Source organism: Drosophila bipectinata, chromosome 2R, assembly GCF_030179905.1.
Source record: "Drosophila bipectinata strain 14024-0381.07 chromosome 2R, DbipHiC1v2, whole genome shotgun sequence".
NCBI classification, from domain to species: Eukaryota; Metazoa; Arthropoda; class Insecta; order Diptera; family Drosophilidae; genus Drosophila; species Drosophila bipectinata.
This window is the reverse complement of record NC_091737.1, coordinates 10,236,845-10,259,331: the sequence shown is the minus strand read 5'-3', so window position 1 is coordinate 10,259,331 and position 22,487 is coordinate 10,236,845. Positions and strand designations below refer to the sequence as shown.

At 40.9% G+C, this 22,487-nt stretch overlaps 3 protein-coding genes across 8 annotated transcripts; 1 reads left to right on the top strand and 2 right to left on the bottom strand.

Moving 5' to 3' along the window:
- Positions 1-1,641: 1,641 nt before the first annotated feature.
- Positions 1,642-8,670, bottom strand: LOC108133245 (uncharacterized). 4 transcript variants are annotated; one of them, XM_017253095.3, is made up of 7 exons: positions 8,452-8,670; positions 8,031-8,099; positions 3,804-3,972; positions 3,462-3,733; positions 2,571-2,825; positions 1,974-2,099; positions 1,642-1,891 (listed from the first exon to the last, which is right to left on the bottom strand). In XM_017253095.3, the coding sequence occupies exons 2-7, from the start codon at positions 8,088-8,090 to the stop codon at positions 1,796-1,798; spliced, it is 978 nt and encodes a 325-aa protein (XP_017108584.2). In that variant the 5' UTR covers positions 8,091-8,099; positions 8,452-8,670; the 3' UTR covers positions 1,642-1,795. The 4 variants fall into 4 exon arrangements, with proteins under 4 accessions (XP_017108584.2, XP_017108586.2, XP_017108583.2 ...); XM_017253097.3 differs by lacking the exon at positions 2,571-2,825; XM_017253094.3 differs by lacking the exons at positions 8,031-8,099; positions 8,452-8,670 and adding an exon at positions 4,335-4,422.
- LOC108133246 (uncharacterized) lies at positions 4,901-5,771 on the top strand. The gene is made up of 2 exons (XM_017253098.3): positions 4,901-5,310; positions 5,389-5,771. The coding sequence occupies exons 1-2, from the start codon at positions 5,077-5,079 to the stop codon at positions 5,587-5,589; spliced, it is 435 nt and encodes a 144-aa protein (XP_017108587.2). The 5' UTR covers positions 4,901-5,076; the 3' UTR covers positions 5,590-5,771.
- Positions 8,671-10,537: 1,867 nt separating the features above from the next.
- LOC108133275 (uncharacterized) lies at positions 10,538-20,782 on the bottom strand. 3 transcript variants are annotated; one of them, XM_017253135.3, is made up of 4 exons: positions 20,462-20,782; positions 11,543-11,674; positions 11,050-11,370; positions 10,538-10,962 (listed from the first exon to the last, which is right to left on the bottom strand). In XM_017253135.3, exons 1-4 carry the CDS (start codon positions 20,489-20,491, stop codon positions 10,756-10,758), a joined length of 690 nt encoding a protein of 229 aa, XP_017108624.2. In that variant the 5' UTR covers positions 20,492-20,782; the 3' UTR covers positions 10,538-10,755. The 3 variants fall into 3 exon arrangements, with proteins under 3 accessions (XP_017108624.2, XP_017108623.2, XP_017108625.2); XM_017253134.3 differs by lacking the exon at positions 20,462-20,782 and adding an exon at positions 15,402-15,572; XM_017253136.3 differs by lacking the exon at positions 20,462-20,782 and adding an exon at positions 11,760-11,792.
- Between the last annotated feature and the right edge of the window lie 1,705 nt (positions 20,783-22,487).

Sequence of the window (22,487 nt, the reverse complement as noted above, 5' to 3'; positions counted from 1 at the left end):
GTGCCAGACTCTAAATTAGGAAAATGTTTAAATGTATGCGAGGCGGTCAGTGGGCATAAGTTTGAGCTTGAAGCTTGGGTACTGGGTTTGTGGGTGTTTGGTGGGTATCCACGGGTGTGTGTGTGTAAGGGCAAACATAATTTGTGCGGCACGTGCGTTAAATTTAATGAGGCAACCGCGACCCACAAATCGAGCTCGAGTTGCGTTTGCCTTTGACCCCCAACCGGCTACAGGACACTTCGCTGTTCTACATGAAAAAAAAAAAAACAAAAGGAACTGTTTATTTTGGACCATATTACACACACACATTAATAGGTAAAATATTTCCTTGGCATATTTTTCAAGAAATTTAAGTTATGCTCGAGGCTTAGTAATGTAAAAAATATGTTTAAGGAAGTGCGGTTCAGAAAGATTTGTGTCTCAGGAAGAGCCCTAAAATTATGGCCTAAAAAATTACCTTTTTATGAGAATTTTTTCATAGTAATTATGCATAAATTTATAGCCTAAAAAATTGTATACAAATTATTTACGGAAAATGCTCTCTGGCTTTAAAATCTATAACGAGGGGATACATTTTTAAAAACCTTTCCTTTTCAGCCATTTTGTTGAATTTTATTAGGCCAATTTTTCCTCTTGTTTATGAACTTGGCTAAACATAAAAACCCTGAAAAGGCCTGTTGCTGAAAAATACTCGTATCAGTTGGCGTTGAGGTAAAAACGAGCCATAAAGTTCCGGCCAGGCACTAATTAAGAAATTTAAATAGCGACCACTAACCGCCGCCGGATGTGAGTGTCCCCCTCCACTAAACAAACTGACCCTTGACTGGCCCGGAGGCGGAGCAGAGCAGCCAACAAGCCATGGTTTTCCGGTAGGAGAAAAGGGGCTAAAAAGCATAAAAGCCCTCCGAGTATTTAAGCACATTTACACAATGCATGTTGCCTGTATCGTGCATTCATTTAGGTGTGACTACAGACCCCATGCCCCATACAGGCTCCCCACTTGCACACTCCATCTAAATTTGGGGCACCCAAGTGCCTGCGGTTGCAGAGTGTGAAATATTTTGTTCGCTCACACTTAGCGGTGGCCCCGATTGTGCTGGTGTCTGTGTGCCATATCTTGTCTGAGGTCTGGATCTCACCCATATAGAGGCAAGGAAGCACACTAGCACATGCATGTAAGCTCCTCCTAAACAAACAAGCACCGATGCCTTGGTATTTCGCCAGGCTTCCAACTTGAATTTCCACCGAATTTTTACAGATCCTGTACCGACAATATGCTGCTCGTCCTCACAAGCGGATGCCATTTCAATTCATTTCCCTGCATTGTTGTTGGCCCCGGCCCTTGTGGAAATTGATTTAATAGCCTGAGATCCTTTTTAATCAACAACAAACATGGGAACAAGCAACGGCTACCAGGAACCCTTGTAGTTGAACGTTGGCCTGGGGGGGGGGAAATCATCAAAGTAAACATTTCAGTTTAAACAGTTCAGTTAACTTGACTGGCCGAGTAGTAGTATGTGACTGTGGGAAAGTGACTGAAAAATGTCAGAGCTTGGTTCAACGAAAGGCACACAATAACTCTCTTAATTATCCTTTCCCCAACTGCCTGGAATTAAGACCATTTATCAAACTTATTTATGAAAAAAACTATTTTATTTCCACATAATCAATTTTGTCTGGGCTTAAAAAGTCCAATATTTTTTCACCTGGTGTTTTGTTTTTTTTTTTATAAAAAGTAGCTTAAAAATACTGAAGCTAGATTATTTCTTATAAACGTTTTCAAGCTAATTGCAGGCTAGCCCAGAGGAGCCGCGGCCTGGGGTTGCTGGGGACCTCCGCCTGTTAGGGCGCCAATTGATTGCTGCAAGGAGCGAAGGATACCGATGGGGATCTGCCAGGAGAGAAGCGAAAACACAATTAAATGGTTAAAGTCGAGCTTCTGTTAAGGATTATGCTTTTAATTTAAAACTCACATCGAGGGCTAGACCGACAGGCCCCTGAGCCTGAGGGGCGATGAACGGATGGTTCGCTGGCTGCTGCCGCTGGGCAGCCTTGTATTTGTGGGTCTGCACCGCCTTGGCCTCGCTCTTCACTGGCGCCTGCGAATGGTAATGAGATATTTTAGGTTCCGGATAAATAATAACAATGAAAATAACTTTTCAAGGCAAATAAAGGAGAGCATCACATGCACGAAAAACTTCGAGGGGAATCTCTCGACCGGGGGAAGTAATATTTAAATTGTATTAAAATATAATTCACGGAAATAATAATGGAGCAGCTGACCCAAGCCCCGCCCACATTGTCCGCAAATGTTTTCAAAAACAAAATTACAGCCCAAAATTTCATTCCTTCTCAAAGCAAAAGTTTGTTTCCAGCTCCACCAAAAAAGCCAACAATTTGTTTCTGTTTCACCGTTAGAGTGCCGTGTATCTGTGTATCTGTAAGGATACAAATCTTTGTAGGTGTGTGTGTGTGTGGGCGTGCTTTTGTAGTATCTGTGTGTGCGACTGTGCTCATGTATGTGTATGTTAGCCGCAACGCACCGCATTCGATGTTGTTGGTACGTTTACCTCAACCGGCGACTGTTCTTGTCGCGCCTCTGCATCCCCTTCCGCCACTTCCACTTCCTCTGTTTCCGGAATGAGTTGTTGTTGCTGTGGCTGCTGCTGATGCATCACGTATACGGTACGTTGGCGTTGGCGTGGGCGTTTAACGCGTAGGCGTGGCCGCTTGACAATTATCAGGCTTGGGGGCTCGTGTTTACCCGCCGCATCGGAATCTGCGGCCGTTTTAACATGATTTTCAATGATTTCGCTGCGGTCCGGCTAAAACATCAACGGTGGGGGCGATTGGTTGGGTGGGTGGTTGGTCGGTGGGTGGGTGTGGCCAATGGATTGATTGCTCGTTGTGGGTTGGCCAACAGCACTACGGCGTTGATCAATATTCGACCACACTCACTCATCGAACTTTCTAGTTAAATACCAGCCGAGAAGGATTTATTGCGCAAATTCCCACGAATTGCGCAATTGAAAAACCACCGATTGGTAAGCCAATATCCTTAAAATCTTTTAAATTTTCACCGAAAAACTTTTCAGGTGTTTTTCTGTACAAAACTAAAAGTTTATCTATCTGTTTTAACAATTATTTAGGAACTTTTTAAACTTGAAAGGTACTAAAAACTTTGACCCGAAAATGTTCAACAACTTATTGCTGCCTGCGAATAAGTTTTCGATTGCATTCGGTTTCATTATTACTTGTTTTAAATTTTTTAAACACATAGTTAGCTTACTAGATCAAAGAAATCTATGGCTTTTTTTCCAAATCTTTTTGATTTAATAAGTTTTATAAAATTTATCAAAAATTTATCAAGAATTGCAATAAAAGTTCTGAGAAGTTATAATTGTGGATTACTTTTCTTCTGAAATATCTTACCCCCCGTAGTTCTATTTTTAAATACTTACATCCTGGCTGATCAGCGAGTACTTCTTTGGAGGCTTAACCTTCTGAATGTAAGAGCGAACGGTGGGCAGTCCGGGTCCCTGGGCCGGGGCAGATGTGGGCGAAGCAGGTGCCGGCTGAACAGTGTGCTGGGAGGAGGAAATCAGCGTCTTGCCGGGACTGTGGGCCTCGGCTCCGATATAGCCATGTTCGCCGACACTGCCGCCCAACAGAGCACTGGCTCCCACCGAGGGATTAGCCTGGGCAGCAGCATAGCCCACTCCAGCAGTGCGTCCTGTTAAAAAGGATTTTCACGCATCAGTTTATATCGAATGTATTAGGCGGGGATAACCGTCATCAATTACCATCGAGATTGCCGCCTAGGCCGGCGGCTGCCCGCGAGCCCCATGGTGTTCCGGCGGAGGCGCTGAGTCCGCCGTGGGCCGAGTTTCCGGTTAGGAGTCCTCCGAGTCCGGCATCCGCATGGTAGCCGGCAAAATTAACGCCCACCTTGCCGTCGCGCAGGGTAATCAGCTGTTGGCGAAAGGCGTGATGAAAATTTGAGATTTTTGGGGAAAACTTGAGCAAACGGTGCGTATACGTAATGCTAGTGAAAGTTTTAGCCTTCGGTTCTTTGGCCAAAAACTTTAGCACTTAGATGTTGGGTCCGTTTTTCAGTTTTAGTTGAAAACTTGCGGCTCAACTTTCGGCAGGTCAAACAAAAGATGGCAGAAAGGATAGAACAACAGGAGAAAGCGCCTTTGCTGTGCGCGGTTAAGTTACTTCATAAATATTCCTTGGGCCTCGAGGCCTTTGTTAATCAATTTATAACAAAATTTCTCAACGTCTTGGGCTAGAAGTCAAGGTGGAACATCGTATGTCTGATAAATATTTACACAGGTCGTTTTTAGCTGTTGGCGTTTGAAGAGAAATAAATTCATAATGCTGTGCGATAGATAAGCAGACAGACACATTACTTGGCTTACCCTCCAACTACAACTACTTCGATTCGGTGATAACCCAATACTACAGAGAGCGAAGCAGGTAATTAGATGGCCCAAAGAGTTAGATAACAAAACTGGGTAATGAGAGCAGTGAGAAACGTTCTCTAAAAGTTATCAATAATTGTGACAGTTAAAAGTCAGCTCACAACCGGGCTAAATGGTTAGATGATGGTGGCTAAGGTATGCTCTTTAAGTTAGTAACTTTTTTGACCAAAATCAATTGAGAATTTCAGGGGCATTGAGGTAAAAATAATACCTAAAGCGCTACATTACTTAGTCCCTTTATGAAGCACTTCATTATTAGAAAGGTATAGTTAATATTATATATTTGCTAGAGCTATCTAATGTTAGGGTATTACAAATTAGAGTGACAAGATAAATGGCCCTGGGAAAAAGAGAACAAATAATGAGAACCAACCACACCTGCAGTTGATAACAGTTTTTCCAGCAAGCCAGACATTGTGATAATATTTTACTTGGCTTCCTGACGGCAGCTCATTTGAGTTCTACAACCAGACCAGAGGACAAGGAGGCGGAGGTAGGTGGTGGGAAAGCCAGAATTCATTGAAAAGTGAAAGCGTTTGCCAAGAATAAGTCCAGAGGAATCCGGAGACCGAGACATACAAACATACATATGTACGCTGCCATGTTGACAAGTGCGAGGGTGTGGGAATTGAAAGTCCACAACCTCCGGTTGCCTCAAATGTTGTCATTGCTGCTTCTGGTGATGCTATCTGGCCAGGTGTTGCTCAGCAACGGCGCCACGGTCACCTGGGGACATGTCAACAAATATGCCAGCCTGCTGCACACCGATGATGTTTACCTACCGCCAGGGACCCCGGGCCGAGATCTCATCTACGGCTCGCAGGTGAGATTTATATCAAGCACTTTCGCCGCAAATATACATGACTGCAAATTGCTTAATCTCCTTGGGAATCTCCGGCAGAATGCCAGCGATAACTACCGGATTACGGGTATACACGTCGAGGATCTAACCGAAGGACCGGATGATGTGGCAACAGCCTCCATCACTGGAGGCGGCATTGGCCACAAGTTTGTAGTCGTGCATTGCCAGGCTAGCCAGAAGAACATCACAGCTCAGGGCATAGCTCATCTACAAGTGTCTTTTTATGGCCTGGACCTTTAGAATGGCCTTAATATGGACTAGGACTTACAACTGTGGCATTACATTGTAAATACTATTTACTTATTGGTAAGAGAATTTTAAAAACATGGAATCTGAGGAGCTAGTAGCAATAGAGTAGAAATAGGCCTATTTTGTAAGGTATTTATATTTTGAACAATTTATCATTTGTTAGAAACTGTGAATTTCTTGCCTTCTTAACTACTTTATAAGACACCTTTACATTTTCCCATTAATTATAGCTTTGAACTTTGTTACAAAAACTGAAATATTGCTAAGCCGATAATTTAATCTAAGTTAAAAACAAAAACATTAAAAGTGTTAAGTAAGAAAATCTCACTAACGTCATTTAGAGGTTGAGGCCAGAGGCTATCGGGTTTTTAATGAAATGTAAATTTTCAAAGTGACTTTTAAACTGAAATGTAATATATTTATATTTATATCCTCAACTACTCAACTACTCAACTACTTCCTTCCTCTTTAATGAAAGCTATTTTAATTAAATGGTTGCTGGTTTTGTACTTAATCATGGGAAAAATAACTATTTTAATAAAAAAGCCATTTCCAGCTAACAAAAAGTTACAACTTTATATAGAAGTTGCAAAATTCCTAAATAATGAAATAATTTAACTCAAAAAGCATGAATATTAATATAATTATGGAAAGTTTGTTGGACAAACAATGGCAGAACTTTTGTTTATCTAAAAAAAATAATAGCTGAAGTGTTTATACATACCTGTCAGGTAAATGTCGCAAATGTGCATCTAGTTCATATATTATATACTAGCCCTATTTACAGAACATTCATTTCTATGATAAGAATCACGATGTGGTTACTGTTGCCTCAGAGTGGAGCTGGTGGCGTAAATAACCGCACTGCCACAATTGTGCCTGTCTAATTTAAGGTAATGGCCACTGGAAGATTAAAGATTGGCGACCAAAGTTGGTAAAATTCATAAGCCTGGGCCACGAGTCGCAGTGATAAGAAAGTCGACAAAAAGGATTTCTAGGTTGGTCACCGCAAAAGGGAATCAACGGCTGGCAATTTGCATGAGTTCCATGGAATTTGGAGGGAAACCCATCTCAGGACTTTTTATGTTCGTTCTTAATTTCAATTCCCACGACCCAAACAAAAAATTATTTGGGTTCTTTCCATTTAGGATTTGGCAAAGCAGAGCAAATGCAAATTTCATGCATGCGTTGATTAAAATCTAATTTCTGTTAGCCCCCAGGCCACAGAACAGAAATAAACTTTCCAAAGTGAAAAAAATCTTCTGAAGAATGAAAACAATGGAAAAAGGTGCCAAAGGGTGAAAGAGTGTTTTGGCCAAAAAGCATTCCAGCTGAGATGTGTGAAAATTTCATTGGTCAGGCAAGGATTACCATAAAGTTATTTAGTTCTTAACAGTAGGGGTGTGTAAGCTTTAAGAACAATGGAATTGTTTTTACTGATGCTGCAGAGATATGAGGAAATGGAATATTTGAATCTTATATCTCCACGAATTTCAAATAAAATTTTTAATTACTTTCGACAAGCTTTAAAAAAATAATCCCCCAAGTACAATATCCAAACCCCAAAAGTGTACTTTAGTGCAACATGTCGTATGAGTAACGGGTGGTGAAAAATGCAATTAAATTGATATTAGTTGGCCAAGGCGTGCAAAGTTCAAGGTGGCCACTAAAGCGGTAACTAGCCAGCCACAAACAGTAGCAGTAGTTATTAAAATGATGTATAATCGTTGGTCGCGGCTCGTGAAGCCAAGATTAATGATAAGCAAGCCAGCCATCTAGCCAGCGAACTAGGCGTGAGGTACACTACGGCAGGTAATTGCTATCCAGGCAGGTAACTAAAAGGTTACCTTTTCGTAATTAGAGTCGCGGCGTGTTGAGAAATCGCGCACTAAAAATTCTTCATTGCCGGACATTGCGCAACGATTTGTTAGCCAACTTTAAGCTGAACTTTGGCCAAAACTAAATTAGTTCTTTTTGCATATTTATTCTTTTAAAAAAGAGCTTGTTTATAAACACAAAGTAAAAGTATTGGAAAATTTATAGACTCTTGATAAAGGCAACTCATTGCTTGATCTATTAATCAAGTTAATGAATTCGAAACAATTTATGTACTTCTCAGAATCATTTCTGATTTGTAAGAACCTGACTCAGTAGGGGGCTTACATGTTGGAGGCTTTGAACTTGTGTCTCTCAAGCTGTAATAAATATTCTTCACCAGAAATGGCAAATAAATAGCAACACAACCGCGTTGTAATTCCAATATTTTTTAACCGCACTTGGCCAACTGAATGGCTTGGCTAAGATAGCCCTGTCCACAAAATGGGCTCCCCCTGGACTTGGCTTGATGGCAGGTGTCAGTCTGCAGTGACTGTTTTAATTAATTTCGAGAACTGGAATCTGCAAGGATCGGGGGGACACCGAAGGCAACTTACCTGGGCTGGCACCAAGCTGACCATCTGCAGCAGACAGAGTACTCCGAGTAAGATAAACATATTGCGCACCTAAATACACAGGGAAAAAATAGGTATAATGTCAAAATGGTTGGAAAGGATATGGGTAATTTTGCTTCGAATAAAAATTGTATAATATGACCAAGCAATCTTTAAGAAACTTTAAATAATCATTTGTTTTATAATCAAACTATTTTTCTCTGTGCCAAAAACAATCCCAAAATCGAATTCAATTCCAGGTTCGTTTTATATGCGAGACGCGTCCCCAGAATTCTTCCTCGCACTTTTCTGGGGAGCGGCCGAGCATAATTGTGCCTGGGCCTTCTGCTTACGGCTTTCACATGCGAATTCAACTTTTCTGATTAATTAACGAATCTAGCGAAGCTGTCGCTGTTGTCTGTACCTGTCGGTAGATGCCTGGCGATTTTATTATTATGTCGGTTAAGTGTAAGCGGCCGGTGGTTCGTTGTTGTCGCGACGCGTTTTCGCCTCAAACTGAACTCCAGTGGTCGAGTCGAGTCGATTGTCTGAGCCGGGCTTAAACTTGAATTCTGCCGAAGGGGAACGGAATCCACCGTCTACTGTCTGGCTTCTGCCTTCTGTCTACTGACTGCGAAAACTGGAAATGTGTCGCAATTAAATATGCAGCCGTCTATTTATATAGGCTACATATTCTGATCAGCAGCCTGTCGTCTTCCTCTTTCTCTTGATTTATTATAATTTATTATCTCTCAATCGAAAGCATATGAAGCCAGAAATCTGGTTGCTGCAATGATGATGATGCAAGAATCTCAGACAAAAGCTATACATATACATGGTGGTGGCGACGACCTATTAGCACTTCCATGGCATCTGTTCTAACAACTGAGTGAGAATTTGGGAGTATTCCAAGCGTGTTCTTTTCTAGTGGACAGGGGTCTGCTATGCGATTGATACTTTGAGCTTTCTATGGTTATATCACATACTACAAAGTCATCTACTAACTAGAGTTCAAAGCCGTATGCAATCGATTAACCTTCCCAGATAATCCTCTATAGATTAACTTCAGCTTTTTCCTGCGTTATTACAAAACTAACCAAGACTCGCATTAAAAAAAAACATTACTCATACGCCCCATTAAAACCCAACCGATACGGCCAAATTGCTGCCAACCGGTTTGGAAAATTATAGCGAATATGCAACTTACTTTATTTTGGGGGTTTTCCCCCAACTGCCCCTCTTTACCAACCAACAGATTTTTTTTTTTTGGCATTTAAGCAATTGGCCGCTTGTGGTTGCCTTCGGCTGCAGTTGGCCACAAAAAAATTCGAGCTTGGACTCGTTCACGCTCCAATGATGCTGCCGTCCAATGGCGATTGCCAATTGCAGTTGGACAAATTAATAAGCATTGAGTGTGATTTACCAAATTCGATTTTACAGAAATCGGCAATGCTTTTGGGATTTATTCGCAGTCCCAGCCCACGACTTTGGGCCATTTCACGGCTGGGTGAAACGTATCGCATTGGACTCTCTTCTTTTGTTCCGACCATTTGTTCATTAGGTATTCAAATGACAAACAAGCCACCAGCCGCGTTAATGTGCCGCTTCTACTTCGGCTTCTGCTATCTTTCCTTTCTTCTGGCTCCGATTTCTGGCCAAATCCGCAGAGCACGTGCTGGATAATTTAGAATGCGAATGGCCGAAATCAAATGCCACCCAACTAGGGTCCCAACAAAAAATATAATTAAATTCAATCCAATGACGATTCGATACGGATGGACGGGGCTGGTAGCCTCTAGTCCTTTGAATCACGCATGATTACTTTGGGTGTTTTTTTTTTCACAAAAACAAAAGAGGAAGAAAAAAGGTGATGGATGGATGGTTGAGCATTGTTCCCTTTCATCACTGTTTTTCGACATTAATTATATGCAAATGTTTTAGGTGCCCTAGAGTTAAAATTCGTACTCCGTTTAAATTAATTAATTTCGACTAGTTGGGTATTTGTTTTACAAATCATCGGAATGGCATATTCAATTCCGGGAAATGCCAACGTCCAGCTGATAACCCAATTATTCGATTTTTGTTGAGAGATTAATTGGTGGGGAAGCGTTTTTGGTCAATGTGCTGATATGGAAACGACAGATGCGTTTATTGACTCGCCGATAGCCGTCAATATTTGTTCAATGTCCAGCAACGAAAACATAGTATTTTATTGTATTCCATTACATGGAAAATGTTTGCATTTATGAATTAATTTATCAATTTTTTCTACACATTCGTTGGTGTGTGTTTCTGTGCGCTCTTAAGTATGCAACAGTTTTGGTTTGAATTGTAAATGTCCGTCTATTTGGAATTGAAATTTCATTGCGGCCTTTGGGGCTCTACGGTTGAATGTAAAACGCTTGTAAAAATATTATTTACAATTTTAAATTGAATAGACTTGAAGTAAATATTTAAACTACTTCTTATATTCGGATATTCGTTGAAAAAAATAAATAAACAAATTCTGTTTTAATGTATATTTTATCTTTGTAATTTTTGTTACAAAGAGTAGTTTATTTCATTTCGTTTAGACATAAATATTCTTAAGCTAGGCTTACAAAAGGCTCACATATATCACAAAGGTCAAACAAAAAAGGTAAATGCACACCCAAAACACATTCAACATACACTGAAACATAATTACAACATTCATTCAAAAATTACTAACTAAATTGGACCCCAAAAGTTACGCCATCTCCTCGCGCATTTGCCTACGCTGCATGTCGGGGTGGGGATCCGGATTGGGGGCAGGCGGGTAGACGGCTCTGCCCGTGGGCAGGGCGGTGCCGGCTGCCACGGACTTCTGCGACACTTCCGGGCCTGGGGCATGGCGATAGCTGCCGGTCAGTCGACCCACCAAATTGTTGACAGCGCGCAGCGTCGAAATCGGAATCTGCGGAATATTCGAATGAACAATTGTCAATGACGGAATCGGGGCATGGTGGTGGCATGGTGCCACGGGGCGGTGGTGCGAACTCACCTCGAAAATGCTGTCGATCAACGGGCGCAAACTGAACACCGGGTATGTGCTCTCTGCCGTCTGAGCGGGCTGGGTATCGCCCAGGGCCAGGATGGCCCCGTTGCTGCCGGGAACCGCACTGGCCGCTGCAGCTGCTCCGGTTCCCACTCCCGCTGCCGCCCCGGCCGCCAGGCTGGTCAGCAATAGTGCCGCATTTTGTTGCAAGCTGTTTACAGGAGAGGCGGCCGCAGCAGGGGAGGATGAATGCTGTTGCGGGTAGTGGCCGTAGTCCTGGCCGGGGTAAAGGAGCATATTTTGAACGGGCATTGGTTGCAACAGTGTCTGAAAAGAGGTCACAAACATTAATCACACGTTGAATATGGAAACAGTAGTTAGAGTAACTAACACAAATTTAATTCATTTAAAATATCAAAGGCCCTCTTACGCAAACTGTTTTCCGCGTCAGTGAGTAAGTAAACCTTTTAACGCTCAACGAGTATGATTTCATACTTACATCGTTTAGGAGAACCAGCTCGTGACGCTGGCCGCGCGCATATCCCGAGACACGTGTAAACTCGGTGACCAGGTGGGACATCACCACCAGCAGGACGAACCAGACGAATCGGTCCATGGCCGTGATGATTATCTGAATGAAAATAGAAGGAGTAGAAAACACAGAATTAAATGCAAATCATTTATACGATGGACCACACACACACAATACATCATACATCATTGTTGAAAGTCATGCTACCGCATACTGGTGATCTTGGCAATCCGCTCTTGAACGGCACTTGTTTGGTGCTGCACTATGACTGAAAGTCAAGTTGCAGCTAGGCAACCAGTTGAGCATTTACCCGACAGTTTGTTCTGGACAGCCATGGCTAAACGTAGGCCAAACACTTGAGAATCGAGTTTGGCTGCCCAAGTTGAAACAGAATCTGCTTGCCTGTTGCTGCGGCTCTGGCTCTGGCTGCGGCTGCTGCTGCTGCCTGGTGGTGATTCTGAAATGTGGATTAGACCAAGGCCAGCTTGCCTCGCCGCGTGCCGTTTGCAGTTTGCCGTTTTGCGAAGCGTAACCAGTTTTATGCTGCCACCGCGTGGATGCATGCAGTTTTTCCACTTGGCAGTGAGTGAATTTTCCCGCCCCACTCCGACTCAATTGCAAAAGCATTTCAAAAGCGGCCCGGTCCGTCCAAGGCAAAAGGTTCAAATCCAACGAACTTTGAGCCCGCATTTAGTTACGAAAATGTATAAAAGTATATGTATGTATCAGACGTCCATCAATGGCTGGCTGTCTGTGTTTGTTGTGTGTCTGGGGTTCGTAAAGCAGCAAATCAAAACATAAAAAAGGCAAGTGCAGAGCAGGTCAACGCCAGCCGGTACCTCGGCTACTTTGGCAGTAGTATTTCGGTCTGAAGCGACTGAAAGGAGGAGTGAGGCGAGACTGTCCAGCCAGCCATGACAGTTGAACGGGCGGCACTGACTTTGGTCCAAAGGGGCCGGCAGTTAACCCTGCAATTGCTACCCATCTAATTGTTACTCGAAAAGCATTTAAACGAACATTTGTTATTCGCCCAGAGATTCTGCGGCAGCCCTGACACGAATCGCCGGCAAGGTGCACCGCAGATACAACATGTTGCCGCTTAATTAAACAAATAATTAAACAAATCTCCACCCTGACCCTTGCTGGACACAAAAAACAATAAGATTCTGTTTGGTTTGTACTTGAAAACAGTAAATGGCCAAAAAGGCTTGCAAAATATGAAAAAGATGTTAACTTGCAATTTTTGTGTACAAAAGATAGCTATTGTTTTTATTTACATTTGTTTTTAATAAAGAAAAGCAATGAATTTATTGTTTAAAAGAGGGAACTCCATTTATAGTCCATGTGGTTTCCTGTTAAATCGTCGTTATCATAATAATGCGCATATCAATGGGATGCCCAGACAGGGCATTTATTTGTTTAACAAATATTTCAAGAATTATTTAAATAAAATATGGAATATAAATTATTATATAGAAAGTATTCTTGTAATGTGTTTGTACATGTGTTCCGCACAAAAGTAAACACAAAAAAAGGGAAAATGTCAGAAATTGTTTCCAATAATTGGACAGCAGTCTTGGGAAAAGTTGTGAATGTGTAATTAAAAACACATAAAAACTATTTCCAACAAATATAAATTACAGGGCACAAGCCAAAGGCTTAACTGGAAAAAGAGTCTTTTTCTTTAATTTATGGGAAGTATGCGTTGTGAGTCCTCGGAGACACTGGCTCTGGTAAGTGAATTGTATGTAAAATGTGAGATTCCATTTGCATGAGAAAAACTTGCCACAAATACCACAGAATAAAATGGGACACAAATCGAGAGAATAACAAGAAGTTGGCCTGAAAGGCCAGGTCTGTGCATGGGTCTGTTCCATTCTGGCCATTTTGTGTCTGGCAAGTGTTTCGGGGGCTCCGTTTGCGAGACATTTGCATTTCGCAATGCAAATTCAATTTGTTTGCAGTTGGCCAAGTTGAATTACGGTCAGTCGGATTGCAGAGTGTCTGTGGACAAGACATGGGCCCATAACATTTGTGGTCGAGCGTCCGAGCCGTTTCCGTCTGTTGAAATACTAGGCGTATGCGTGATATCTCGATGAGCAGTATCTCGCATACGCCTCGTTGGCCTGTAATTGTTGCCTTCGATACCGCCTCACACACATCGAATGTGCACACATATCTCTGGGTTGTGTGTGTGTGTCTGCGCGCACTTCTGTTCACCAACATTTTTGTGAAACTCTGTTGACTCGAGCGCGCAAAAATCTTTTTGTTATTCTTACTCGAAATTTTGAGCAAATATTAAAAGTGCAAACAGAAGACTAAACGCGAAGCAAACAAACAGAGGAGCTCAGTTCGCTACCATTTTGTGGCCGCCCACACTGTGGGCATGGTTCGTGCCAGGACACACACACACATTATTATGAATATAATGTTCGCGTGAGTAGACAACACACAGAAAAGATTGAATTTACGAAAATAAGAGGCATGTACATACACCGTACATCAACGTGAAGCGTCCGCCCACGATCTTCTTGTTTGTCCGCAGCCAATAAAAGTTAATTACTTTGCCAACAATTTGGGCCAACTAGTGGGAATGGGCACGGAGCACAGAATTGGCGTCTTCTCTGGCGCTTAATTATAGTTTCGGTTGCATATTAGTGGGCGACGGTGTAACACAATCTCATTTAACTTTGGTAATCAGGTAACCGCACGGCCAAACGACCCACCTCTTTAAGGTGTAATTGCTTTAATAAACTCTATTTAAAGCCATAATCGAAGTTTAAATTTCGTTGATGCTTTTCATTCAATTTTCCTTTTCATTCCAAAGACTTTTTTCCACTTTATGAGCAATTTTTGCCGGACGTTTTTTTTTGTTATTTGATTATTTATTTGATTTCCTCAAATTTCACTCATAATTAGCCACATTATTATTATTATTTCTTTATAATTTGCATTTGGCTTTGCTTCTACTTCTGTTTTTCTTGTCTTCGTTTTCCCTGGCACTGGCCCTAGCCCTGGCCCTGGACCTGGTGGGAGCCTGCGGCGGACAAGTCAAAATTTTGATATTGTTTGTTTGCTTTTTACTGTTGCTTTCTTTTGAGCTTTTTGGGCCCCAAAGCTGTTTGCCCCCGTCGCGATGGCGAAAATGAATACTAATTTATTCTAATCATTTCAAATCCAATATTGCGTTAGGCTTCTGGGACGAGGCGGCTATAGGCTAAAGGCTTTCTGGCTCGAGAGCAAAAGTGTTGAGAACGAGTTTTCCCAAGAATATTTCGCGCCGTTTGTTTGCTCGCTAATTGTTTTCATTGATTATTAATTTGGATATTTTTCTGGAGACTGGGACTGGGATTGGGATACTGGTCCTCTGAACTTTGACTTTGGTTGGCTTAAATGATGCTTTTGTTTCGTAATTACACGGCAGAAGGCATGGCTACCGGCTACTGGCTAACGGCTTCCAGCTCCCGCTCAGATATTTGTTTTTCCGACTTTTTGCACCGGTTCGGTTCTTGTTCCAACTTTTTGAAGAGGTCTCGGTCTCGGTCTCGAGGGTTCGAGTCCGAGCAACAGTTTCGTTCGTTTGGTCTGGCATTTAATGAGGCAGCGCTAATTAGCAGCCAGTTTCTACCAGTTTGCGACGTCGAGTGGCACTCATCAAAATCAGATTCAGATTCAGAGTCAGACTCAGAATCAGAATCAGCAGTAGAATCGTAATCAGAATTAAAAGTGCCCCCGGCAGATTCCATAATTTATTTCATGCCTGGCACAGACCGACCATTGAATTCCTTTTGCGTGTCTGTCTGATTTTGGCAAAGCAGGAACTCACCTCGTTTGTGATGTATACGCTGCGTTGTGTAGTGGTTGTGGTTGTTGCTGTTCTGGCCGTCATTTTGGCAGTGATTTGAAAGCCGTTTGTGGGGGAGAACTATCCTATCCAACTATTCTTCCCGCCGATGTGTTCTTTTCGAGTGCACCTGCGCGACTGGCGGCTGCGCAGCGCATGCGCCTCTTATAAAGCCTCTACTCCACGGTTACAGTTACATCGAGAGCCCCATCGATCATGCAGGTCATCTGCTCTCATCTTACAACTACATCAAGATTCGCATGTAAGCTAAAGAGAGAGAAAGTACATGCACATGGGTGGCTGAGAATGTGTGTGGGAGAGCATTTCTTGTAAAGAGAGCGGGAGAGAGTATTGCAGCTTTCGCGGCACAATTATTGGTGTATGTGTGAGTGTGAGATACAGTATCTGTAAGTTGATGTATCTTTTTATGTACATATTGGCCAGTGCACTGACTGTTTGCCGGAGAGAGTATTGCAATGTAAAAGTTTGCCAACAAAGAGAGAGAATTTCTTCTTCCGTTTCCCCAGCTTTCTCAGCATCTGGTAAACTGGTTTCAGGAAAAGTGGACAGTCTACTTTCAGTGTAATTGTCGGCCTGACACACTTATTCACCGAGCTCTTCTCGCCCACGGTGATCGCAGTGCTCTCGCTCGCGCCCAATGCCAAGCCATAGGTGGCTGCAGTTCACTGAACTTGGCCAGAAGCCGGGTGGCTCAGTGGCTCAATGGCTCAGCACCCGCTAGAGTGGCTCACCTCATCTGTCTGACCGAGTTTCGGATGTCAGGTTTCATTGTTCTGTGCACTCGGGCATTAAAATTATATGGCTTTAATCTCATGATAAGTGGGATAGCCAATAAAGTGCAATAAAGTGGGGATAGACCGGAACTGAGGTCCCATAACCAGAATCAGAATAAGCTCATAACCTGATAGCAAGCTCCGATATATACATATTAAATCCTTCGTTTTAGTATGCTTCAATGATCTCCAAAAGTTCCCTATTTACCAATTGAAAGTGTTTCATGGCCTAAATCACATTTTCTCACATACTGATCTACCCCAATACAAATGACTTTAATCTTAACGAATCTCTGAATTAATGATCTTTATAAGTACTACGTTAATATATGCTTGAGGGAAGCTTTAACCTATGGCATGCTTTTATCTTAGTCAACCGTATAATTGCTTACCAAGTCTACTTATGAATTTATTACTGATCTGCCGCAAAGCGAGAGTCACGTGTACATTCGTCTCGCTTGTCATCTTGTTAAAGCCCTTTTCGTTTTTTAACCTTCCCCATCCCAATGCTTTTTTCCTGTTTATGGAGACTCTTTGTAGTCACAACCTTCCCAGTTAGGGTGAAATGGAATTAAGCCTCTACACAGAAACATATACTTAAAGAGTTCAACAGCTTAATCCAAAATTTAATTTTCAACTCGAATTAAATGTATTAAATGTAAAGAAATCTTAATTACAAATTTTTATAAATAAAGTGCAAATATGTATATTTTATATGTTTTTTTCTTCAGTGAAAAGCTCAACAGATAATGGATGCATTGAACCTGGCATGAATCACGTTGAACCGGCTCCGCCCTTTGGGCTATAATCCCACCCCTCCCCCTGGCCACACCATCGAAACCCTGGCTAAATATAAATATAAACAGCAAGGTGGGGCTGCGAAAGGGCGCATCTGTAATGTAAAGTTTTCGCCTACGTCGGATAAGCAGATGAGAAGCTGTTTGCATTCGCCGGCGTTTTTTTTTCCCATTCGCCATTCAATATTTGTTTGGCAATTTTACAAATTGCAAACAAACACACAAAGCCGGGCTAAAATGCAAGCCAAAACAGCTATTGACCCTCAACTTGAACTAGAGAACCAAATAACCGGGCGGGTCGTAAAGCGTTAAATTGAATTGTATGTTCGACCGACCAACAGACAGACTATGGCTATGGCCAGTAGAGCTACATCTACCGCAGACCTCCTCCCCTGTCATCTATTTTATTTGGTCTTTGTGCTGTAGTTGTTGTTTGCTGACAATGCATAAAATTTGAATAGTCAAACAACGAGCTAGGGAAACAACAAACAATCATAAAAAATCACCCAGTTGCCTGTTCAACGAATTTTTGCACCTATTTTTAAAATGACAGTGTACAAAATATGGCTTAGAATTAATCTTTTGACTTTTTAGGGGTTCTAAGAATTGGTATTTTTACTTTTTTTCAGAGAAAAAAAATAAATATAGAAATAATATTTATTTTGGAGTAATGGTAATTAATTTTTTTCCTGCTAACCCCCTTTACCTAAGACCCTGTGTAACATTGACTAGGGTCATGGGGTAAGAGTACAAGCCAAAGCCAATCACCATAGAAAGAGTAAGCGAAAGGTATAGAGTTCTATTCAGGAAAAAGGAGTGGGAGTGAAAGGCCCTTGACTTTGCCTGGGGTAACAGACACCTACACACCCATAAAAAAACCATCTCCCACTTTGTAAGCTTGATTGCCAGATTTTTCTTTAATTTCATTACATTTTTTTTTGTTTGAATCGTTTCTTTCGATTTTTGGCGTCGAGTTTTGAGTCTCACTTGGTACGTGACCTTTTGGCGGAAAGAATATCAACTGATATTTTTTGTAGTGCTTCTGCGTATGCCTCTTTTTGGTTTCTTATTATTATTACACCCCCAACTCCGGTGTCCAACACGTGCAGATAAATGTTGGAAAGAAATAAAAAAAGAACCATAACTATTATTTATTTATTTTTTTTTTTTCATTATTGATTATTTGCTTAGCGGCTTTTGCGTTTGTTGTTTGGCTTGAATTGTTGTTTTTATGGCCTCACACATATTATTTTGTTATGTTAACTTTTCTTCTTAGTGGCTTTGATTTAATTACACCGCCAAGTTTGTTATTGTTTCAAGTGGTTGTCGTTAGCTGGGCAGTAATTGAGATTATACGCCAAGTGCTCTGGGAGAAATATAAACAAAGTTCAATGGCAGAGTTAAACTACAATTAAAATGGGCTGATGAAGGGTAAGGGCGGTAGCTGTGAGGCGGGGCAATCGTGCTAACGTTAATCATATAGCTAATTAATGGCAGCAGGTCTTACACAAGAAAAAAAAAAATGTTCGGTTTTAGAGCAAGTTTAACACTTTTTTTCTATTGGGTTTCTAAAGGAAATGGTATTTTAAATTAATACCTTTGATTAAGCTATAAAATTAAGCCAAATTTAAAAATAACCTGCCATGTTTTTTCTCTGCCAACTCATTAATTGCAAACCTCGCTTAATAAAATCATTTTAATTAATTTTTTCTTTTGCAATTGGCATCGTATTGGTAGCATGTAATGGTCAATATATTTGTTTAATTAATTTACTCAAGCCATTGTATCTGATTAAATATAAGAAAAATATAAAAAAGCCTTTCTCTGTAAAAATTTAATTAAATTTCAAACAAAATTTCAGCGGTTTATTAAAGAGTTAATAGAGTGACCGAAGAGAATGCATATTTTTCCGTTGGTAGGTGCTAATGCCTTGATTAATTTAAATGCGGTCCGTTAATCTGATTAAGCGTGCACATGTTCATATGAATATGCAAATTACTAACGAGTCCCATATTGTTTTTATAAAACATCCTTTGTTGATCATTAAACTCTTAATGCGCCGTAATATACGCTAGCGTTAATTTATGAATATTGAAAATAATTTAATTTGCCGTGTAATCCAGTGATAAGTGTGAAAAATTTAAAAGATATTGCTCCAAAATTTAACCAAATACATTTTAAGCTCCTAAAGTTTTCTTTGTTCAAGTAAAACAAAAAGACATTAGCCTAATTGCTTACTTCATGCCTTAAGCCTCATTAAAAATGGAACTTTATCTACTTTAAAGCTTAAAGCAAAGGTTTAGAAGGGGGTTTACATGGTTTCGAAGTCTACGTGACACGGATCACGGCCAGCCCCCAAGAACGTATCATAAAGAGACTTAAAGCCCGGCTAAAATTCTATATAAATGCAGCTGGGCATGCGCAGTGACGCAGATTCCGAGGCGAATGACGTAGCCCTATATAAATAATATTATATCGTTCAGTTGGCCAAAAATACCGACAAACTTCCGCTGAATTTTAAGGATCGTCGTGACGATTTGAGCTTTAAATACTTTGTAAGCAAAACGATCGTTGAGAATCCGCATAAATTAGACATTTGAAGCGTTTACTTTCGTTTCGCTGGAGCATCTTACGTAATTTGGCACGCACATAATTAATTAGAATTTCAAACATTTCGAAATATTTTTTCAGCGGCCCGACTAACAGCCAAACAAAAGCAAAAGTTTTAACTGCCAAACATATGCAAATGAGTCAAAGCCAAGCCACTGACTGAGTCATTTCCAAGTATGTGAATTAAGAATTAGCTACTTTTGCGAATATTTTTAAGATAAGCAGCAAAGATACTACAGAGAATACATAGAAAAGCAAACAAAAGTTCTCAGATCGTGCGATCTGCTAGATGCTAGATGCTAGAATCCCAGAACCAGTGAAGAAAATCTCGCACATGTCTGATTAATCAGAAAATAAAATAAACCTGAATCAGACATCCGAGAACTATGTGTGTGAATCGCAAAAGCCCGTCACCCTCTTCAGTGATCGCAATCAACGAAATAAATATGTTCTGTGTCTTGTATCATTAGAACTATATATCAAACAGTTGGGGCAGTCATTAACCAAAAATCGTAAGCTTCGTTTTGGCCAAGGTCGAAGTTGCGGATACTCTATGAATATTTAAATATTGTATTTTTAACTTGGCTAAAATTAGCCAAATATTTTTTGTGGCTAGGAGAAGTCTATAAATCAAGAAACGAAATATTTTAGCCAACTAGTTATTGTTTAGCTCTCCGTTTTGGATTTTCATTGTTTTAGGAGGAAATAATTCTCATTATTCACACGCTTTTTTTTATAAACATCAATGAGAAAAATTTCAAACAAACTTACTTAAGTCTTAGTCTTTTAAGCAGTTAAAAGAGAGCAGTTACACCAGTTTACTCTACAAGAGCTCTATTACCTTATCCAATTGGCTGCGTCTCTCGATCATTTTGTTGCAGTGTACAATACAATACTCCAAATGCGGGGACTTCAAGTCACTTTCCACTTGAAAATTGCAGAAACTCGAACACACACCGACAGACTTAAATAATTATTTGCTTGACTAATTTCCGCCTAATCGCGAAACTTCTTTTTTTTTGGCGAATTCTGTTGCGGAATCGAAATGAAGTTTAGCTACTTTTCGACTGATAGACTTTTCGGCTTCGACAGAACACCAACGCCGCTCGGAGGCAAAAAAGGCAACCGTCTCGCGTTGTATGAAATTCGCAACTGAACTGAGCCAAGCACTTAAGAGTCTCTTACCCGACACTCGAGGCCCGCGAGCTGCTTTAAGCCTGGCTCTGACGCTCTGGCCAAGTCAAGCCATCTCAAGCCGGCAACGAAGCGTCTCACGTTTTGTTTTCTTTTCGTTTGCGTTGTTTTTTATTTTTATCGGTTTTCAGTTTTTTTCTCTTACGTTTTTGTTGCTGTTTATTATTTATTTATTTTGTTTTTTTTTTTTTGGTAAGAAGCGCGGGTTGCCAGGCGAGTTTCTCAGCTTTGTTGGCGCCTAACGTGTTTGCTATAGGCCGGCCGAAGGGTGGAGGGATTAAGGGTGGTGGACGGGGTGCCAAAGGCAGGTGCCCCAGGGGTGGCCGGAGGCAGGTGGCCGCTGGGTAGTTAAGTAGCCGAGCACGTAGCTCAGCTGTTTTTCGTACGCGTTGCGCGTGCGCAGTCCGAGTTCGAGTCTCTTTGTAATCATTTTGCTCGGTGTAGTGGAACTTTCAATTCTGTCCAAGAATAAAATGTTATGTACTGGCTAATAAAAAGTTCAAGCTTTGGCATTCAATGGGGTTTGATAAACTTTTGCCTTAATTGCATTTTTAAATTAAAGACAATTTAAAAATCAACCATCAACTGATTCTTAAACAGTGTGAATTGAATGATTTTAGATATATTTTTTAATCAAATGTACATTTTTTTTGAGAGGCCAATAAAGTTAGGTCTATGATTTTCCAAAGAGACATACCCAAATTTATGGCGAAAAATTTAAGGATTTGTAGATGAATTAATAGAAACTCATTACCTGAACCTTACTGCAGGGTATTCATGCTTCGATGCAGCTCAAATTTCAACATTCTTTGTAGTCAACAATAAAATGGAATACTGAATGCTCTTCTTAAATATGGTTATAGTTACCCACAAAAAAAAAGTCATAGAAAATAATTTCAATTGAAAAAGAGAGGTAAATAAAAGATTAACTTTTTTTGTTAACTGATTATAAAAGTTTAAAGGGTACTAAAAATTGTTAAAAACCTCCGCTGTTGTCTGTTTTGTTTACAGCGTTTTAAACTTTTTGTTTACTGATAAAAAACAGAAACTTTTCTGTGAATAAATTACAGAAAACTTAATTAGCAAAGAGCTGCAGTGGGTCAGCTAGCTTTGAGGGTATTCAACTCCCGAGCTGAGCTGTGAGGTGCACTCTGCAACTTTTGTTTCAATCTATTTCTGTTTACTTTGGTCGAGTGGTGCGAAAAGACAACACCACACAGTGGGGCCCGTCAGAGTGGCTAACTGATTAGCTGGCTTTTGCCGTTTTCAGTCTGCCGTTGGGATATTTGAACCTGCTGCCACCGCTGTGCAAATAATTGAGATTATGTACTCGTAAATTATAAGTGGTACGAGTATACTGGCTAGATACATAGACTGGGTGGGTTGGTCTCTTGACTTGTTTGTGTTTGCCAGCCATTTGTGAACTTTCTTTTCCGCATATGCGGCAATCAATTCGCCATGCACGTCAAACATTGCCAATGCAGTTTTCGGTTACGGCTTAGACAAACTTTCACTGAATTTACTCAAAACGAGATGAGTCAGTTGCGTCAAACTGCATAACTGCATCACAGCACCAGTGCATCACTCATACGCCGCGTGGTCTCTCCCAATACGCCGATAGTTGGGTGCGAATATTTGTAGTTACCTTGTTTGCAAATAGTCTACTCTTGATT